At 51.7% G+C, this 21,165-nt stretch overlaps 2 protein-coding genes across 2 annotated transcripts in view; one reads left to right on the forward strand and one right to left on the reverse strand.

The window, feature by feature from the left end:
• LOC136384423 (nebulin-related-anchoring protein-like) overlaps positions 1 to 12,442 on the forward strand; it is a 36,975-nt gene extending 24,533 nt beyond the window's left edge. The window contains exons 18-24 of the mRNA XM_066354592.1: positions 2,212 to 2,316; positions 3,129 to 3,227; positions 4,518 to 4,622; positions 7,935 to 8,042; positions 9,223 to 9,534; positions 10,733 to 10,864; positions 11,960 to 12,442. Of these exons, the coding sequence (XP_066210689.1) occupies positions 2,212 to 2,316; positions 3,129 to 3,227; positions 4,518 to 4,622; positions 7,935 to 8,042; positions 9,223 to 9,534; positions 10,733 to 10,864; positions 11,960 to 12,064 (966 nt within the window). The 3' untranslated portion in view covers positions 12,065 to 12,442. The remainder of the gene's footprint in view (positions 1 to 2,211; positions 2,317 to 3,128; positions 3,228 to 4,517; positions 4,623 to 7,934; positions 8,043 to 9,222; positions 9,535 to 10,732; positions 10,865 to 11,959) is intronic.
• Positions 1 to 21,165, reverse strand: part of LOC136384718 (hyaluronan-binding protein 2-like) — a 137,555-nt gene that overhangs the window by 84,330 nt on the left and 32,060 nt on the right. The window contains exons 9-13 of the mRNA XM_066355236.1: positions 19,859 to 20,114; positions 18,187 to 18,329; positions 16,934 to 17,068; positions 15,477 to 15,622; positions 12,108 to 12,873 (exon numbers count right to left, since the gene is read on the reverse strand). Of these exons, the coding sequence (XP_066211333.1) occupies positions 12,709 to 12,873; positions 15,477 to 15,622; positions 16,934 to 17,068; positions 18,187 to 18,329; positions 19,859 to 20,114 (845 nt within the window). The 3' untranslated portion in view covers positions 12,108 to 12,708. The remainder of the gene's footprint in view (positions 1 to 12,107; positions 12,874 to 15,476; positions 15,623 to 16,933; positions 17,069 to 18,186; positions 18,330 to 19,858; positions 20,115 to 21,165) is intronic.

A 21,165-nucleotide genomic window follows, 5' to 3' on the forward strand; every position in this document is an offset into this window, starting at 1 on the left:
GGAGCTCGGTGGCTGGGTTAGGAAACCGGGGTGCTTTAGCTCCTGAGGGTTCTCTGAGGGCTTCCCGGTGTGGTATGCCTAGAGGACAGTGGCTGGTGGCGTTTCCGAGCCTCTGGACAATCATTTGAACATCACCATTGTCCCGTAGACGGAAATAAGAACTCCTCCTTTGCAGAATGGTGTATGAACAGAACACAGAAATGAGTCTAAAGCAAGGGACATCTTAGGCAAGGGAGTGATTATAATGATTCCTTATCGATCTGACAACTAGACCCTACCCCTGGCCACCTCCTGGGTGCAGCTGTAAACATGCTCCTGTTAGAAATTAGGAACTGAAACATGCAATTTGTGCATTTGCAACACAGTCCTCTGAAACAAGCGTGCCAGGAAGCCCCATGCGTGGAATCTACAGGTGGCTCCCAGGCCCTCAACGTATGCAAGGGAAAAATTGTGAGGCTGCCACTTGAGGACGCCAAGTTCGGCCGGACAGCTGGAGAAGGTCTCCTGTTATCTCCGAGTCCTTCTTCAGACCCATCTCTGGCTAGCTGCTCCTTCCAGACTCCCCTCCACTCTCCCCCTCTTTTATCATGAAGTCTGGGGCAAGGGTGTTGTTTTTAGGGTCCACGTGAATAGTCAAAGCTGGGCCAGGAGCTGAAATATTAATAGACCATCCATTTATAAGGGAGTCGGAGGCGCAGTCAGATCTTTGGGGAAGCCGCATCTTGCTTTCTGACTCACCTGCGATTGTACTGTTCAGCTCAACAAAAGGCGAGTTGAAAGAACGCTGCTCACTTCATCTCGCCTATGAAAGGAGCAGGGCCCGGCTGTGAAGAGGCCCTGTAGGATTATTCTCTCTAACTTAGAAATTTATCCAATTTTCTCTGTTCTTTATCAGAGTGGAAGGCAAAAGCTTTGCCGGTGTAGACCGAAAGATCGCGGTCTAAAAAGCAATGACTGACTGACACGGGGTTTTGAAACCTGCTACTGGACCCGAGTGATGTTCTCCTGCGCCAGTTGGAAAACAGAGTCGAATTTGCACGGGGGTATTAACCAGCAGACAGTAGATCAGAAACGGGCCCTCTTTGAGGCTGGCTGTGAGGAGCGCCGTGAACCCTGAAATGAAAGAACGCTAAAAGGCTGCGAGGCTGCTCTCTGCAGCGATACTTAGCGTTACAGCTGAGCTGATATCTAAATTAGAGAAAGGGGATCAACTTTGTTTAGATCCAAATTTCAGATTTCCTTGGAGAGTCTTTTTCTAAGTCTTTAAAAATGCCTAATTTCCATAAAGAGACGGAGAAAAAGCATGCTTGCGGCTGTCTGATCACAGGTCGTGGTGGGCAGATCAAGGAGCCGAGTGGTAAGATTGAAGGTTTTAGGAGACCCCCCAATCAGACCAGTTGTCTTAAAGCACCACTTATTTTTCACCGGGAACAGTGCTGTAGTTTTAATCTCCTGAGCCCTTAATATAAAAAGAAAAGGAAAAGGCTTAGCCCATTTTTGCAATATAAGCAAATTGTGCATATCAAGAGGAGGTAAACTGAGGCACAGAAAGATTTTTTTTTTTAATGGCTTTCCCACGATTAGCCGTCTGTATCTAAGTTTGTTCCAGTTTCCAGAGTCCTGCTGTCATTGTCGTCCCCTCACCCCCCGACTTGCCCGACTACCCCAAGGGGAGAAGAAATCTAGTGTATGGAGTGGTGTTTGCCCCTGAATACTCTCAGGTGTTCTTGGGAGAGCAGAGTGGTTTTTATGACCTTCAGGCATCACAGGGAGAAACTGAGTCATGTATTGCTAAAGTGATTTGGTTCAAGTCGCAGCAGGTTTGATCTGGAGTTCAAAGCACTTTCCTCAACTGAACTGTGGAAACGTTTCCATTTAGGCAGCTGGTCAGTCACGTGGCCACCAGAGTGAAAATCCATGGGGGCAGTGCTTGGCCTTGAGCGTGTCAGCTCTTCCTTTAAGTGGTCATTTGCATAGGTCATTACCCTCTGCTTCCAATCCTGCCAGTGCGCTGGTGGGGTTCTGGGTGTGCCTGACGTACGCCCGACCCGTTACTTAATTCCTGGCAGAGTGCACAAATTCAAACAACTTCATGACATGCAGAATGCGTTCTGAATGAAGATGTCAAAATGTTGTGCTGGAGTGTTATGACTCGTGCCCCGCCAGGGTTAGACACCCCCCTGATGAAAGCCAATGGTTTTCTTTCTGCAGCTGCGCTACAAGTCGGACCTGATGGGCATGAAGGGCACAGGATGGCTGGCGCTGAGCTCCCCACAGATAGAGAGCGCGAAGAAGGCTGGAGAACTCATCAGCGAGGTACCATCCAGCAGCCTCGTCCACGATCGCAGCCTTGCCTTAATTTCCTTCTGAAGAGGGAACCTGCTTATGGGATGGAGCTCCCAGGAGGACCTCGTAGTCACTGGACTCCCAATGTTCTTGCGGGGCTGTTTGCCACCAAATCCCAAAGTAGAACAAGCTTTCTCTCCAAATAAATTCTTTGCTGGGGAGTTAAAGATGCATTCCAAATTGGGCAGTGAGGGATGGAAGATGCACTGGCAGGTTCTCAATAGATACAAAATGAACAATTACGATCTAAACTGGCCCGTTATTTTCATGGGGCGGGGCACCGAACTTGCCACTCACCTACTGAGTTTACTCAGAGTGTCCGGGGTCCCGGGGTTCTCTGATTGCAGACGGTGTTAAAAGCTGCCCAGGGTTAGTTCCATTAACTGAACTCCACTGTTTGATGGCTGTGGATTCTTGCCCTGGGATCCCCTCCAGGGGGGCTCTGCCTTTTCCAGTTTCTTAATAACAGACCTTGCTTGGGTAGGGTCCCAGCAGGGCCACGTTGATGCTGAATCTGCCCTTTGCTGAATTCCTTGGGATGAGCTCTGGTGTGTTGCAGCCTCCTTTTTTTAGGAGTGTGAATGCTTATAAAATGTTCCTTATCGCAGAGGCAGCTTGGGTCTCTTCTGTGTTCTCGCTCTGCGCACACCAAGAAGAGAGCCTTGTTTTCCAATCATGTCATTGGCATATTTGGGACTGATACCAGGTGGGGGTCAAGCTGCATCCAGAAAAAAATGCATGATGCTCGACTGTATGTATGAATCTTTGTCTTCCTCTTACAGACCAAATACCGCAACAAACCAGACAGTATCAAGTTCACCTCGGTGGTTGACTCCCCGGACCTGGTCCATGCCAAAAACAGCTACATGCACTGCAGCGAGGTGGGTGTTTTCTGATCATTCATTGCAGGCACACCACGGTGGGCACTGAATCTCAGTAGTCAGCAATGACCAACACGGTCTCCCAACGGGGTAAGATGTGAGTGAAACCCTTCCACCCACCTTCTGGATGTTCCTGGGCTGGTAACTTAATCTCTTTTAACTTCAGTCCCCTTATTAGACAGGAGGGTAACGACAGTAACCGTTTCCTAAAATGAAGTGGATTCCATGATGAGGATTAAATAAATAAAAGTATGTGCAGTTTTTAGCAAATATCTGGAACATAGTTAAGTCCTCAGTGAATGTCCCTTATGATGGTTTGGTTTATAATCATAACAATAATAACACTAAATAGTACTGACAATCCTTTCCCAGATACTATTAATAGATCAGACACATCTTAATTGTTGATAGCCAGTAATGGAATTAGAAGCGTAACATAACCCAGTTAGAAAAGAAAGAACAGCTGTATTGAAGGCTCCTTTCTGCTTTACTCTCTGTATGAGTTAGCCCCGTTTCCTCTCGCCTGTATTTATTTCAAAGAATAGGAAGTTACATATTATTTCTCTGAATTGGTCAAAGGTTTCATTTCTGTACATACAGCGACCAAGTCGCGCCGTCTTCGCGCGGAAGCCAACTGCAGTTCTGTTCACGCTGGCAAAGACCAAACTGAATTTAGGAAAGGATTGGGAATATTAAATATTAAATTCTCCTCTCTGAAGATAAATGAGACCCTGGTGCTTCTTAAAACTGTTTGCAGTTCTTAAATCGCAGCTCTAAAATTAGCAGCTAAGATACAGATTGAGCTTTAAAATTGCGTCTTGCTGGGGCCCAGATAACTAGGAAAACTTTACTTTTCAGAGCACGTGTGGAAGGAAGTATTTCATAATAAGAAGACTAATTAGCTACGGTCTCATTTTATTAATGTTAAATAACAAAGGCGTTGGGGCATCTTATTAGTAGTAAAAAGCTTGAATACCGCTCAGCTGCAGGGAGCCTCAGAAGTATCCTCACCTCTTATTGTGCTTGTAAAGCACGCAGGTGTAGCCCACCAATTTGCAGCAGCCCTTGATGAAAAGGATCTCTTTAAAAGCAGCCAGCGCACCTGGCCCGACCAGGTGGGCGCTCCAGCGCTGGGCGGTTTCTGCAGGGCGCCCCCTACATGTAGGCTGGGCTCGGTCCCTTTGCTGGGCACTTGAGTAGGGAGGGGCAGGAACGGAGAGCAGCCGGCTTCCTGCCTGTGCAGTCAGCAAGTGTAGCTCTGCGTTGACCACGAGCCTGTCTTACCTGCAGCGCCTGTACAGGTCGGGGGACGCGGAATCCCTGCACAGATACACCCTGCTCCCCGACCACCCCGACTTCACCAGAGCCCGCCTCAACGCACTGCACCTGAGCGACGTAAGTCAGTGGGCCCTGCGGTGCGTGGTGGGCAGGGGTGGTGCCTGCTCCTGTCCAGTGAGCGGTGCCCGGACTGCATTTTAATTGTTCAAAACAGGAGCCCTAGGAAGTAGGACGTGGGACAGGAAGAACAGTGGACTGAGAGTGGGACAGACTACATGTGCGACTTTAAGTCACTTTCCCCGCTGGGCCTCAGTTTCCTCAACTGTAAAATGGGGATGGAGCTGAGCTAATGAAGCCTGTGGTTCCATCCAGCACTCACATTCTGGTTCTAGACATGGCTAGGAAGACCGCGGCGGTGCGCGGGGTCACAGGCCGAGGAGTGGGCCCTGGCTCTGGCAGGTGGAGCCACTGCTCTGTTAGCTTCCTGGACACCCCTCCTTAGCCATTCAGCGGGTGACTCTGGAGAAACAGTGGCGCTGTCTCATCCCGCCGCTTGGAAGGATGCCACCATTGTGGCCCATCAGGTCCAAATACAACTTGCTCCTTTGTGCCAGGGGCTGTGGCCTCCCACACTTCAGTTTCCTTTGGATGTGTGCCCTTTGCGTGCATAACCAAGACGCTGTTGCCTAAACCCGGGCTTGTCGTTAGCAGGGGCTGGAGACCCCCGGTTGTAATAGAATAGGCGGCCGCTCAGCCCGCGAGGCTGTGATCCTGGGATAACAGGTAGCCAGGCGGCAGAATCAAAAGATGCTGTCAGATCAGAATAACACAGGCTGAGTGTGTCGGCCTGGGGCTGCGCTGGGCCTCCCCCAGCCGGCCATTCTTCCCTCCCCAGCCTGGCCATTGTGTCCTGGGGCTCCGTGCAGATGAACAGCTGCTCCCTCTCACCCCAGAGGTGGCTGCCTGGCAGGGGTTGGCGAGAGGCGCCTTCTAGTTAGCGTGTATGTTAGTTTGTTGCGTTTGTAAAGCCCGGTGGGAGCCCACGCGGTGAATGCGACGGTGCTTTGTAAATACGAGTTAATATGACCATTTGAGGCTTTTGAGGGACGCGCGAGGGATAATTTTAGAACAGCAGCTCTGATGGGCTGACCTCCATCTGGGGAAGCGGGACCTCCCCTACAGCCGAGTTCGAACAAAACATCCGTCTCATTAATGCTTCAAGGATGGGGGAGGCCAGGCCTCTGGGTGAGGAGCTATTGGAGGCCCACACAGTCCTAGAAACTGGGATAAGACTGCCAGTCCAGGTGGGTCCCAGCTTAAGGAGGACAGCCACCCCCGGGCTGGTGACAGTAGCATCTTTCCTCTCACAAGAGACGCCCATCTACAGAGTCCCGGAGCTGAAATTAGCCACCAGGGCACGCGGACATGGAGAACTCATGAACCTCTTTTGAAAGCGCACTTCTTTGGGGGAGGGGGGTGTTAGAATACGCACAATTGGATCAAGTGCTCTGTGCGGAGGATGTAGAGGAAAAGTGACCTTCCTGGGCAAAGAAAGCCATTGAGATGTGTAAGGCAGCCGAAATAACTAAAAATCAAATGACTCTAATGTGTGAGGATGAGGACAAAACTGTGCCCACTGCGATAAAGAAGAGGAACGCCCAGGGTTCCAAATCAAAGAGCCTACGGAATCTAAAGACTCCCAGTGGCAAGGCAGAAGCCTCAGCAGAATAAAAACTCAGGGAGGAAGTGGTGACCATCAAGCAAATAGCATCCAGGGAGAAGTGACCAGGAGAAAAAGGGGGAACCCCAATCTGGGTCACGCTCTACTTGACCCTCAGTTACAGAAGCTCGGAAGCTGGGGTGCCCTGGACACCAAAGTGGGGTGATGCTGGAGTTCGATGCTGTGTAAAGTTTGGTGTCATTACCTAACCTGCAGTTTGGTGTTGGACCAGACTCTGATTAGGAAGGCGCCAACCCCTCTCTAGGAAATGATACGGGTTTGACTCTAGATGCTTCTCTGATATTTGTGGGATCCTCCAAACAGGAATCACACAAAGCTAACGGGGATTGGCCCATCTGTCGTTTAGTGAATGCCCCTCCCCTTCTCTATGTCTCCCAGTCCTGCCTGCTAAACTCAACAGGCACCTGGCAAATCTAACCACTGGGGCCCTGTGTGCCACCCACTAATTAGCTGATTACCCCGGTGATTTTCAGTTCTGTATTTCAAGACCGTTGATCATAGTAGGCACTTGGCTCCTGCTTTGTGGTGTGAGATGTTGGGAGTTGGAAGCTACAATGCAGGAGAAGATGAACAGCAGGACACAAAACGGATCACCCCCACCATGCTTGGCCCAAGCGTGGGACTTCGTGGTCCCCTCTAGTTCTATCACCTGCTGTAGGGTGGGTGATGTTCTTATCTTTTTATCTGCCACTGCTCTTCTGCTCAATCCCCCTCCCCCAATCTCCTGCAGAAGGAAGCCCCAGCCTTGACCTCTATTTCCAAGTGACAAAGGTGAAGGTCTTAAGGGCACCCCTGACCTGCTGTGGCTCACGGAAGGAGCAAGCCACCGACAGCATCGGTGCTGTGCTGCTTCAGCTGTCTCCCTTCTCTGTGGCGGGATGAAGGCCGGGCCCTCCACTGGGCTTGCCAGAGGGCTCCTTTCACGGAGCCATCCCCTTATCCTGAAAAAAAAAATATTAGCCACATGAAGGCACAGGAGATTTTGATGCCTCTGTCGGTGATGTGGCTTTACCTGAGGATGAAGGGGTTGTGATTGTGGACTCCTGGAGGGCATATGAGAACAACTTGAAAAGGGAAAGAAATGAAAGAGGAAGATGTGAAATCCATAGGTCAGGAACTTGGTCAGCTTCGTGATAATCAGTTTAACTTAGGTGAAGGCGGCTCTTCTTCCACTCAGTGCGGGCACCATGGGTACATATGGGATGCAGCCTGCTTCCTAGTGATGGGGTGGCATTGCATCAGAGGGGGCGAAGGGGCCCCTGGGAAGTCAGTGGAGCTAATGAATATATGCGTACCAGGACCCATGGAAGAGCACTTTCAGCAGGTGGGAAGACAGAGTTCTTGAACTTTGAGTTCTGGCATCTAGAAACTGTAAACCTGTGGCCCTTAAAGTGAATGCGAACACAGGAGAGGGGGCGGGGCCTCTGGGTCCAAGGGGGTGTGGCCAATGGTCCAGACCCACAATAGCAGGTTCCTCAGGTTGTGCCTAGAGCTGAGGCCCTTGGTGGCCAGCCCCACTAATCCCAGAGTGGAGGAAGCCCCAGCATGGACATGGGGCATGGGCTCTGCCATTCTGGGCACTAACAAGGTGAGGGGTTGTGTTTAGAAACTGTTTCTGCTGAGAACCAGCAACATGGTAGATGTGGAGTTACTCCCTGCTCACTCATTTCTTTGTTTTTCTCGTCTAGAAAGTCTACAGAAACTCTTGGGAACAGACCCGGGCTGGTGCCTATGACTTCAGGCTGGATGCCATCCCGTTCCAGACTGCCCGGGCGTCCAGGGAGATCGCCAGTGATGTAAGACCCCGCGTCCTCTCTCTCTCTCTCTCTGTCACCGAGAGGTTTCTCTCTGGTTCTCCCAGGTCTTTTGAAAGGCAAACCATCTGGAACCAAAATTGAACAACTATTCCAAATGAAAGAGAAAATAAATAGGCCTTATCTTCTAGAGGTCAATTAACACATGACTGATCTGCTGATCTGTCCTCAAAGGACTTCTTTTAGCTAACGTGCAGGGTGATGGGGTAGAACGAGATTGGATTTTTGCCCTTGATTGACTTGAGTTCAGGTCCCAGCTCAGTCACTTAGGAATTGGCTCTGTGGTCTTGAGCGAGTATCTTAAATTCTCTGAATTCATATTTCTGTGTCTTTGAAATAGGGAATCTAATACTTGTCTACAAGGATGGACGTAGGAAAGAAAATGAAGTGGTTTAGAGTGTTATCACATAACAGGTGTTGAAACATGGCAGCTGTAATTATGAGAGAGGTGGGCACTGTGGCTAGACACGTGATCACTTACAAACGGCCAGTTCCTGGTCCACAGTGAGATATGTATGAAAATCAAGAGCAAGTGTGTAGAAAGATCTTCAGCAGTTAGACATGTGACATCCATGCATGTGACCTGTGGACCCACCCTGTTGAGCGTGGGGGAGGCCAGTTTGGATGTTTTCAAATGCATGTTGTACTACTACTATGCCACTGATCACACGCAGTAGGACCACATATTGGGCTCTGATGGATTGAATATTAAAAAAGCAAACTAAAAAGAATGCCATCCTTCACCGTAGATGGCTTGAGGAGCACTGGCTGGGGCCCCTCAAAGTTGGGAAGAACCAGTGGAAAAGGGGCTGCTGAGCAAATGTGGTTCTCTGCCTGTGGGATCATGAATCACAGCAGCGAGTGTACCAGCAGCCACCACTCAGTGCCAGACATGAAGCGAGTCCCCCATGTCCCGGAATCTCCTAACGTTCCACGGGGTGAAGATTCATCCTCCTATTTTATCAGATGGGGACACTGAGGCTCAGAGAGACTCCGTAACTGGCCCAAGGCCAGGCAGCTAGGAGGTGGCAGAAGGGGGACACAAGTGTGGGTCTACCTGAATGAGATGCTGTGCCCCTAACGCACTGCAGAACTCCTGCTGAGAACCCTGAAGGGGAGAGGTGGGCCCCCCGTGACTCACCTCTGCTCTTCCGCCCCGCAGTTCCGGTACAGAGAGGCCTTCCTGCGGGATCGGGGCCTGCAGATCGGGTACCGCAGCGCCAGGGACGACCCGAGGATGAGGCATGTCCTCAGCGTCGGCCGACTCCAGAGTGACAATGAGTACAAGAAGGACTTTGCTAAGAGCCGGTCCCAGTTCCACAGCCGCCCAGACCAGCCCGGCTTCCTCCAGGCCAAGAAGAGCCAGCAGCTGGCCAGCGACGTGGGCTACAGGCAGCCCCTGCCCCAGCCCACCTGCGACCCGGAGCAGCTGGGCCTGAAGCATGCGCAGAAGGTCCACCAGCTGCAGAGCGACGTGAGCTGCCCCCACCCCCCGGCCGAGGCGCTTCCTCCGGCGCCCCTTCCAAAGAGATGGCTGTACCCCACACTCGTGTCACCTCTGGGAGCACCCAGACTGAGATTGAATCCAGGACACCTCATGCATCGGTTCCTGGAGAAATGATAACGATAACTGCTATTAATCCAGTTCCTCCTCTGGGCCAGGCTGTGGTGTCACCTGCCTTCCAAACATTCTGCCATGTGGCCCTCACAATAACCCCCTTATCCCCCCATTTTACGGATGAGGAAACTGAGGCTTAGAGACATTAAGTAACTTACTCAAGATTCCACTGCAAATAAGTGGCAGACCTGAGACATGAACCCCACTTGGTTTGATGTGAGAGCCCCAAGCTCTTTTTTTAATTGAATTTATTGGGGTGGCGCTGGTTCACAAAATCATACAGGTTTCAGGTGTACATCGCCTGCACATCCTGCACCCGCGGCCCCAAGCAAAGTCTCTCTCCGTCCCCATTCCTGCCCCCCATGCCCATCTCCACCTACCCTGACTCCCCTTTCTTCCAGCTGTCACCACAGTGTTGTCTATGTGATTGATACATATATATGTTCTCGGTTTGTTTTTTTCTTCTTAATTCCTTTACCTTCCTTCATCCAGCCCCCACCCCGCCCCTGGCAGCTGTCCGTGTACCCCTGCCTCTGTTCTGTTTTGTCCGTCAGTTCATTTTGTTGATTAGATTCTACATATAGGTGAGATCAGTCACATGGTACTTGTCTTTCTCTGACCAGAGAGCCCAAACTCTTGACTGTGATGCGGGACTGTTTCTAAGGGATCTCAGTAGTTACCCAACCAGCCCTTGCACTTGCCCTCTGGGAGGAAACTGAAGCCCAGAGAAGGGCAGTGACTTCCCTAAGGTCACAGAGCAAGTGAAGGCAGGAGCTCAGACTTGAACCAGGTCTCCCCATCCACCGCCCCCATTGCTCCTTTCTTCACCTGAAGGGAACCATGCAAGGGACAGCGACGAGCTGGCCAGGCTCACAGCACATTGGGCCGGGCCGGGTCCTCAGTGTCAGGGAGCTCGTGCCCAAGATGAGTTTGCTCCTCTTGTCATTATTTTACTGACAAACACACAGCTGCCATCTCACAGCCTATCTGTCCTGGGACCAAACTATCCCCAAACCTGCTGACATATTCCTCTTTCTTTCCTCCCTCCCCCAAGGTCAAGTACAAATCAGACTTGAACCTGACCAGAGGTATTGGCTGGACCCCTCCTGGCTCCTACAAAGTGGAAATGGCTCGGCGGGCTGCAGAACTGGCCAACGCGAGGGGTCTGGGCCTCCAGGGGGCTTACGTAAGTAGCCAGGTGCCAGCCCGCACTGGTTTGCGAGGCCATGGGGAAAGGCAAGCTCGCTGTGTCTTTTTGAATTTTATTTTTGGCCAAAGGTCAGCTGGCTCTAAAGATGTGTGAGAAGCAGCTCAAGCAAGGTGCCTAATTTCACGGGTCTGAGATGACCAGGTGGATGACTCCCGGGTTAAACTTCCTGCAGGGTTTTCTCTGAAGTCCTAGCCATTAGTTCGGCGGAGATGGACCTGCCGGGGCGACATCAATCCTGGGCCATGGCGGCCCAGGCTAGGCTGCCTGCTTGCTCATTACATTCACAGAAAGGGTCAGGGACTGGCTGGCTCCAACAGTCTGCGTTTTCAACCCTACTTTGTTCAGAAGAGAGACGCCGCCTCTAAATGAGAGACTGGCTCCGCTTCTTTCCCCTGCTTGCCTTGAGGATCCTCTTTCTGAGAGAGGGTGGCGGAGGGGAAGAGGAAGGAGGAAGGTGAATGCTTTCCATGCTCCCGCGGGGCACCTTAGACAGCCTGCCCTATCCTGTGGGAGCGGGCACCTTAGACAGCCTGCCCTATCCTGTGGGAGCGGGCACCTTAGACAGCCTGCCCTATCCTGTGGGAGCGGGCACCTTAGACAGCCTGCCCTATCCTGTGGGAGCATGCACCTTAGACAGCCTGCCCTATCCCGTGGGAGCGGGCACCTTAGACAGCCTGCCCTATCCCGTGGGAGCGGGCACCTTAGACAGCCTGCCCTATCCCGTGGGAGCGGGCACCTTAGACAGCCTGCCCTATCCCGTGGGAGCGGGCACCTTAGACAGCCTGCCCTATCCCGTGGGAGCGGGCACCTTAGACATCCTGCCCTATCCCGTGGGAGTGGGGCACCTTAGACATCCTGCCCTATCCTGTGGGAGTGGGGCACCTTAGACAGCCTGCCCTATCCTGTGGGAGCGGGGCACCTTAGACAGCCTGCCCTATCTTGTGGGAGCGGGCACCTTAGACAGCCTGCCCTATCCTGTGGGAACGGGGCACCTTAGACAGCCTGCCCTATCCTGTGGGAGCCGGTTGGAAGCTTCATTTCCACTCAGCGGGGTCCATTGGGTTTCTGCAGGGCGGGGCGCCGGTTGTGGAGGCTGGAGATCCTCAGAGGGGGGATGTGAACCCAGACGCCGCTGAGATTCTGCACGTCAGGAGGAGGAAGGCTCTGCTGTTGTGAGCAAGTGGTGTGGCCCCGGAGTCACAGGAGAGATGCCGGAGACAGCCTTGGACGGCTCCAGCCCTGGCGAGCTGTTAAAACGGCATGCCTGGCGTGCCCTGACCTGCCTTTAGCCTTTATTAAAATAACAACTCTGTGGAAGCAGACGGAGAATGCTGTGGTTTTTTTTTTTTGGTGGGGTTGTTTTTGGTTTTGGTTTTGGTTTTTTGGGGTCCTCTCATACCTGGAAGTGGAGGGCTGGTTCTGCCGTGGACCCTGAGTATCAGGGTGGAGGAATGAAGAGGTCAAGCTGACTCCCCACCCCGATGCTGAGCATTCCGACATCTCACATTTGCTAATGTCTGAGGGGAGGTGGTCAATGAGCCCTGATTTTTTTTTTAGAAGGTGCCATTGTGGGAAGGGAAGCAAACGTAATATATGTCAGGTTGATTCTGTCCTTTGTTGGGTGGCCCAGGTGGGACCATGATGAAATGGGGCAGAGGCTGGTCCAGGACTCCCCAGGCCGGGCAGTTGTGGTCTTTGCTGAGAGCAGAGACACGTCGCTGTGTGGCATCCTGGAGGCTCCAGTGGGCATTCGTCGCTGCCCGTGAGGCCTCGCCTTGACTGGGTGCTTAGGAGGATGGGCTCAAGGTCTGGAAAACACCTTAGGAGCTAGCCCCCCTGCGGATGGTGGCTTTGATCCAATTCAGGAATTTGGTGACTTGGGTGTAGACCCCTGGTTTCTTCCCACATTCTTGGCCCCAGCTGACGATCCCATAGACGTAATAGGTCCCATCCTTCTCACAGGTCAGAGGGCCTCCAGAGTCGCCCTAGGGAGGAAGATGCGTGAGTTCGGCTTTGAGAATCAGAATACCTTGGGAGACGAGACACCCTCACCTCCCTGAGGCGATGCCAGCAGAGGGTGGGATAGGCTGCCCTGGAAAGCGGTGACAAGATCCCTATGACTTCTGAGACGCAAGGCTCTGACAGGAGAGAAGCAAATACCAACCCACGCCCCTGAGTCAGTGTGGGCCTGACAGAGGAGCCATAGGGCGGGGCCACAGCGCCGGGTCACACCCTTATATGAAGCTGGGCCTCAGTTTCTCACATTGTGAATTGTGGATGGCAACAAAACATTCGCCCGTACCCCCAGGGTTCTTGTGAGGGTCCATGTTTGTAAAGCACGTAGTACGGTACCTGGTTCATATTAAACCCCCAGTTAAAGTGGTGAGGGGGAAGATGGCTCTCAACCACACACAACTGCTTACACACTATGACTGACAGGATTGTTAGGGAGCCGTCCCTGCATCGTAGCTACACCTTATGATCTTATTTCCATCTCATAGACTAGGCACCTGAGATTGGACTGAATGTTTGTGGCCCCCCTCTAATTCATATGTTGACGTCTAACTCCAATGTGACGGTATTAAGAGGTGGGGTCTTTGGGAGGTGAAAAGGTCATGAGGGTGGAGCCCTCGCACATAGGATGAGTGCCCTTGTTAAGGGACCCTAGGGAGCTCGTTTGCTCTCTCCACGTGTGAGGACACAAGGAGAGGTCGGTGGTCTGTGACCCGGAAGAGGGTTCTCGCTAGAACCCGACCACACTGGTGCCCTGATCTCAGACTTCCAGCCTCAACTGTGAGAAGTACATTTCTGTGCTAAGCCCCCCCAGGCCACAGTCTTTTGTTTGTAGCAGCCCTAGCAGACTAAGCCATCCCGCAATAGATAAAGGACACAAAGTAAAGGACAGAACCACGCTTTAAACCTACAACTGTCTGTTTCCAAAGCCTGCAAGCGAAGCCCTTGAACATTCCTCGGGAACTGAGAGAGCCACTTGCTCCCTCGTCCTCCAGGGGCTGAGGACAATCGCATCCATCTGCCGGTGCCCCTCCCTTTGAGTAAGTGGATATTGATGGCCCCTCGGGAAGGGACAGAGGGTCATGGCAGAGTTCCTACCCGCAGGGAATAACTGTGATTACCCACCACATGGGCTCAAGGCCAGCAGGTTATTGTTGGGTCCCTCACAAGGAGAAGTTAGAATTTGAATGTGGCCATCCTGCGGTAACCAGTTGGGTGCTTTATGAGGACAATAAGCAGGAAATTTAAACTGACGTATTTCTGAGAGTCTGGGAGGGACATTTTTTTCTGTGATGCGACCTCTATAGGGAGAGGGACTGTGGACAGTAGGCTTTGACTTGGGGCAGGGGCTCGAGGTCACTTTTTCACCAGTAGATAAAGCCACTGGTACCCCCCTCTACAGCAGCCTCTGGGTCACTGCAGGCCTCAGCAGCTTGGGGTTCCCAAAGGTCCCAGATGGTGGGGGGTGTCAGGCAGGCCCTAGGTGGGCTGTGTCCGCAGAGCAGCCACTCAGAGAGGCTTAGCTTCTTAAGGCTAAATTGTTTTCTGTTTCACACACGCGCGCGCGCGCGTGCACACATTTAAGTCTCAACGATTTGTTAGTTAGCACTGAGAGTTCTCTGAGCCCCTCATCTGCCCCCTAACCACAGGTCTTCTAGGCCAGGGGTCCCCAAACTTTTTACACAGGGGGCCAGTTCACTGTCCCTCAGACCGTTGGAGGGCCGGACTATAAAAAAAACTATGAACAAATCCCTATGCACACTGCACGTATCTTATTTTAAAGAAAAAAAAAAAAAAAAACGGGAACAAATACAATATTTAAAATAAAGAACAAGTAAATTTAAACCAACAAACTGACTAGTATTTCAGTGGGAACTATGGGCCTGCTTTTGGCTAATGAGATGGTCAATGTCCGGTTCCATATTTGTCACTGCTAGCCGTACAAGTGATATGACGCGCTTCCGGAGCCCTGATGCGTGCGTCCCGCGTCACCGAAGTAGTACTGTACGTGAGCGCCACTGCGCTTTGACCACCAATGAAAGAGGTGCCCCTTCTGGAGGTGTGGCGGGGGCCGGATAAATGGCCGCAGGGGGCTGTCGTTTGGGGACCCCTGTTCTAGGCAGTCGCCTGCTCATTGGGATTTCAGACACACTGCTCAGCTCTCAGGCCAGAAGCTCCACCTTCATATGTAAACACAGTGGAGCAAAGTGGCAGAGGCTGAGGTGTCCCGAGACAGGACTGTTCTCATTCCTGCTCTCCCCCTTTCCACGCAGGTGCCAGGGGCCGAGATAACGTCTCTAAGCATCTCTCAAACCGCGATAACAACGTCCCCTTGACCAGAGTGTCATGAATTGAATTAAGCAAGGCAGGCAAAGCGACCACTTGGGTTATTGTGCTGAGTCATCCTGCACTGATTTGGGTTCAGCTTTGGCAGAAGACACATAGGCCTGTGGTTCATGGCAGGTGGGCCGCTGAACCCGCCTCCCGGCCCAGGGCTCCCAGGGCCCCCAGGGCCCGCTGTGCCCGGTGTAAGTTCCCGCCAGCCCCTTCTCCTGGTGCCGCAGGAGTCTCTGACCTGGCAGGAGTCTATCCCAGGCTTCTGAAGGTTCCCTGCACAGATCATGGTCTCGTCGATCGTGTGGTCGTAGAGTCGGCGGGAGTTGCACAGAGTGTTGGAGATCAGCTTGACTTTGGCATCCAGGAGCTGTCGGGACCCTTCCCCTGTGGGGCAGAGAAAAGAGGTTGCCCGTGTGAGGACCAAGATGGCACCCAACCGACCAGAAGCCAGCAGGAGTGAGCGAAGGGTCGCCTGCACTGAGCTCAGGAAGGAAGTTTTTTTTCCAGGAGAGGGGCAGAGAAGTCCCCGCTCTCAAAGCCGGGGCTCTTCGCCTGCAGCCTTCACCATGGCTTTCTGGGTCTTTGATGCTGACCTATCCCAGTGGAGCAGAATCATTCATTTCCTTCTCTGTCTCCCCAACTAGACCGTGGGCTCAGACAGGCAGGGGGGGGTGTCTTAAACCATTAATTTCCCATGACTATCAGAGGGTTGGCATATTGAAAATTCTTAATAATGATGAATTTCCCTGGTTGATCGTCTAGACCTGCTTTCCAGAGCAGATGTTTCTTCCCCCAAGGAACCTCTATTCTGTTCAGTCTGCCCGTCAGCATGCTGACGCTGAAAGGCCTACGTGGACTGCAATGAAGATGCCTACAAAATGGGTTAACCCCACATCCAGTTCACCAGAAATCTCCTTTCCCCAATACCTCTGACAAATTTGTACACTACATGTCGCTTTCTTTACGAGTACAGGCCTCTTTGGAGTAATTCTTGCTTTCCATTATTAAGGACATGATTTGTGGGGAAGAGAACTCCATCTTGAGTATTTGAGAAAGACTTGAGATACAGTTCTGAGTGCCATATATTAGAGGATATAATCTTGTCAACTGCTATGAGGAAAGCAACCCTTTGGTTACTTTCTTAGATAAGACCAAATCCTAGGGACAAATCAAGTTTGATTTAACAAAACTTTACAGGCTACCTACTAAGATTAACGCACTGTGGGAGAGGCAAAGAGGGATGAGACCTGACCCTACCTCCCCCCCCCCCCCCAAGGGGATGTCTTCATCAATAGCTCTGCAGAAGTCTGTCACCTCCTGTCATCTTGATTCTAAACCTAGGAGGTAGGTATGGTTATTGGAAAACTAAGCCTCAGCTGTCCAAGTGATAAAGCCAAGAATCTCACACATCGGACCCCAAAATTCATCTTCCCAATTTATTCTCTTTGCAGTCCACCTGGGAAAGGTGAAAGGTCCTTATGGGTACAGGGGCAACGTTTGATGAAAGGCAAGGGTCCAGCCAGGGACAGGTGTGGAGATCAGGGAGCACTCCTTGGAGGTGAGGAGAATTCACTGGCAGTCTCTTACTTCTGAGAATACGTTTTGAATTTAACCCCGATTTCAAGTTCAGAACAGTACTAAACTTTGACCCTTTCTTCGCTGGTCAAAGTACCTCACTGGAGTCTCAGGACTCACCTGTTTCTGTCACCCCCCAGCCAGAGATGTGGCACTCGGTCCCAGAGGGAAAGGGACCATCAGGCAAACACACGGTCTTCACATATTTGGACTCCACAGCACAGTGACCACGCACCGGCTTCAGCTTGAGCAGAGCTAGGTGGAGAGAGGAAGGAGAAGTGGGTGACGCTGTCCACTTTGTCAAAGAAGCACCCACTTCAGCTCGATTGGAGGGTGGTTGTAGCAAATCTCCCTGCCCAATGCCTGAGAACTGTCTTCTTCCCTCATTTCATTCTTCTAACTTCCACCTGGGAGGAGTAACACTTCCGGCTGAGAGTAATACCAAGAAATAATAGTTGAATTCGAAATCATTTCTAATCAATTTGAAAAACAAAACAAAACACCAAACAGGCTTTTTTTTGTGTGTGTGTGTGTGTGTATTTTTCTGAAGTTGGAAACGGGGAGGCAGTCAGACTCTCGCATGCGCCCGACCAGAATCCACCTGGCATGCCCACCAGGGGGCGATGCTCTGCCCATCTGGGGCGTTGCTCTGTTGCAACTAGAACCATTCTAGCATCTGAGGCAGAGGCCATAGAGCCATCCTCAGCGCCCGGGCCAACTTTGCTCCAATGGAGCCTTGGCTGTGGGAGGGGAAGAGAGAGACAGAGAGGAAGGAGAGGGGGAGGGGTGGAGAAGCAGATGGGTGCTTCTCCTGTGTGCCCTGGCCGGGAATTGAACCCGGGACTCCTGCACGCCAGGCCAACGCTCTACCACTGAGCCAACCGGCCAGGGCCCAAACAGGCTTTAAGAAGGAAAAACAGAAAGATTGAAAGAAGGGGGGCAGGGTACCACAGATGGAAAACTGAGCAGCAGGTAGCTTACGTTTATCATTGCCAGTGTGAGGGGTGCATAGGGACACATGCACATGATGTCGCTTAATACGCAGGAAGCTGAGAGTTGTATGTCAGTGCTCCCATTTCACAGAAAAGCAAACTGAGGCTGAGAAGTGAAGCTGGCTAGTAAGTGGGGGAACTGGGATTCAAGGCCGAGCTCTTTGCACAACACAATGCTCCTAGCATCCCTTCTCCTCTGTTTGAGAGTTTGTGCACATTTGTTCACAACACTAACCTTTAAAGAACTAAAAAGTTCTGGAATAAATTCTCTATCTTATAGAGTCTGTGAGGGACAAAACAGAACCAAACCTCAGCTTTTCCTCAGTAAAGAAACCCACCCGGGACAAGACCCACGGAAGATCCGTGCTAGGGGAGACTTGCCAATATCGTTGTAAGGGATCTCATCTCTTTCACGATAGTGGCTGTACTTGACTATCTTCTCCACCCTGAAGGTCTGCTCGTGCAATTCTGTCTTCTTCAAGTCCTGGTCCCCTAGCACCACTCTGAGATTCTTGGCTGTTATGCTGCGGGGGAAGGTCAGATGGTCAGGAACTAGAAATGGTACTTGAGAGCCAAGAGCCAAGCTCTGGCTGTGCTCCTACTGAGCTGAGTGACCTTTGACAAACGACCGGACCTTCTGCAGCCTTGGAATCCTCATCTGAAATCATCGTCTTGGTCACAGAATTCTGCTGTGTGGTTCAGACGAGACAATAGGAGGATCACTGTTTTATTAATGGAACCGTCTCCAAATGTAAGCTGTAACTTGTGTCCCGTGCTTCCTGGGGGACCTCTCATTCCCCGTGGGTTTTACTGAAGAGCAACCAATTAACATCTTGAAGAAATGTTTTCGGTAGATGCTAACGACTGCGGGTCTGAACTCTCTTGAGGAGTACCTTCTAGAACCCCTGAAAAAATTGTTTAATAACAGGGTGGATTGGAAGTCCTTCAAGGTCAGCACCAAAACCCGGGTGATGTGGCACCAGCCCTGGCCATGAACTCAGGGAACTCAGAGGGGGTAGTGATTCTTCAGGCTCCCAGGGGGCTCTGGCTTCTCTGAGCTATTCAGGACGAAAGACACCTGACCTGGGAGGCTCGCTGGTGATGGTATCAGGTGGGAGCATGTTATTATTATATTATTACTTTTTTCTGTCCAGCACAGCACTAAAGAGGTTAAGGAAGCAGGTAGATCTGGGTTCATATCCCATTCACCTACTGACTTACTTAGGCCAGGTGCTAAACTTTCCCAAGACTCAGGGTCCTCATTTATGAAATAAAAGTAACAATCCACTCTTCTACGGCCCAGATATGTACTGAGCACGTTCTCCGTACGAAAGCCTATTCTAGGCACTGGGGACACAGTGATTAATAAAAGACACAAATCCCTGTCCTCTCTCCACCCAGCTGCTGGTAGATTGTTTTGAGGATTAAATGTCATAAATACGTGGAATTCAAAGGTAAGCAAGCATTCTGGATGTGGCGGCTCTTTTTCAACTGGTTTTAAGGAGTTTCGCCCTTGGTTTTAGGGCTTTTTTTTTTTTTTTTTTGTACTTTTCTGAAGCTGGAAACGGGGAGAGACAGTCAGACTCCCGCATGCGCCCTACCGGGATCCACCTGGCACGCCCACCAGGGGCGATGCTCTGCCCACCAGGGGGCGATGCTCTGCCCATTTGGGGCGTTGCTCTGCCGCGACCAGAGCCACTCTAGCGCCTGGGGAAGAGGCCAAGGAGCTATCCCCAGCGCCCGGGCCATCTTTGCTCCAATGGAGCCTTGGCTGCGGGAGGGGAAGAGAGACACAGAGAGGAAGAAAAGGGGGAGGGGTGGAGAAGCAAATGGGCGCTTCTCCTGTGTGCCCTGGCCGGAATCGAACCCAGGTCCCCCGCACGCCAGGCCGACGCTCTACCGCTGAGCCAACCGGCCAGGGCCGGTTTTAGGGCTTTTCGCCCGTGGAGAGCCCCGAATCCGGCCAGGGCTCTGGGGTGCTGTTCAAGAAGGAAGGGGGGCGGACATCCCTATGAGTCAGGTCACCCTGGCCTCTGCCCCCAGTGGCACCTACTCCGTGCAGTGGGCAGCGGTGAGCACCCAGCAGGGGTGGATCAGCACGCCCCCACAGAAGTGGCCCCGGTGCATGAAGGTGGAAAGGGGCAGCGGGGTCTGCAGGGATGCCTGCCACGGGTGCTTGCCCGCCGTGCTCTTAAAGCCTCCGTAGATCCTCTTGATTTTCCTCTCCGTTATCTCAGTCTTCCCGCAGGAGTCAAAGCTCGGAAGCTTGGTCAGGGGCTCCTTGGGGCTTTCCTCTGGGTCAGTGGTGTCTGCGGGACACAAGAAAGACAAATCACATGATTTGCCCTTCCCTTCGGGTCTCCAGAAGGACCCTGTTAGAGGTATGATATGACTCCGAGTCCAGCAGGTTAGCAAGTGTCCAGAGCTAAGAGACTGGTGCACATAACGTGGGTACGTAGTAGACACACAATTAATATTTGTTGACTACATGGATTAATATAAAATCTATAAAGTTAACAATGAAGATGTTGCTTTTTCATTCTTACTTTGACATGGATACACATACACAAAGATGTGCGTGTAGAGCTGTCAATCCAACACTGGCTATGTGCTCAGCTATGCATTAATGCACACATATAGTTGGGAGCCATTTTCCATTTAGAGGGAACGTCCAGATGAAGTAGAATGAGGGAAATAAGACACTTGCAGGGGTAACTGTCACACAAAGTGATGTGCTGTCAGGATGGTGCCTGGTTCCATTCCCTGGGGTTTGGAAGGAGGGGAAGGTAATACTGTACTTCGGAGATCACAAAGGACTTCCTGGAGGAGGGGTTACTTGAGTTGGTTCTCAAAGAATGGTGGAATATGAACAAGAGCAGAGAGAAATGCAGTAGTGTAGATCAAGATTACCATAAGAGCAAAGGCACAGGGGTGAAACTGCTTGGGGAGCCCATTGATCAGGATGAGAGGGCACATTGTTCCAGATGTGGGTAGAGAGGCGGGCCAGTGCACTCTGGAAGGAAGACTGAAATCCAGACCATTTTACATCCTGAGAGGCTCTGAGGCCTGGCCGATGTTCAATCACCCTGGTATACCAGAGCCTGGCACTGCTCCTGGAACATGGCAAACAGGTGATAAATATTTGCTGACTTGAGTACACTGACTTGGAGTCAGGAAACATGAATTTACTGTTGGACCACTGGTCCGAATTTACAAAGGTGTCCAGGCCTAACTCGGCATCCCAAGTGGGGAGCAGAGAATCGGGCAGTTGGGTAGCCACTGGGATGGGGATTGGTAAAGCAGATGTGGTGTGAGGACGGGAGGTGGTAGGAACATCTGTCACTACCCAGGCTGCTGGCC

The sequence above is a fragment of the Saccopteryx leptura genome, chromosome 13 (genome assembly GCF_036850995.1).
Source record: "Saccopteryx leptura isolate mSacLep1 chromosome 13, mSacLep1_pri_phased_curated, whole genome shotgun sequence".
Lineage (NCBI taxonomy): Eukaryota > Metazoa > Chordata > Mammalia > Chiroptera > Emballonuridae > Saccopteryx > Saccopteryx leptura.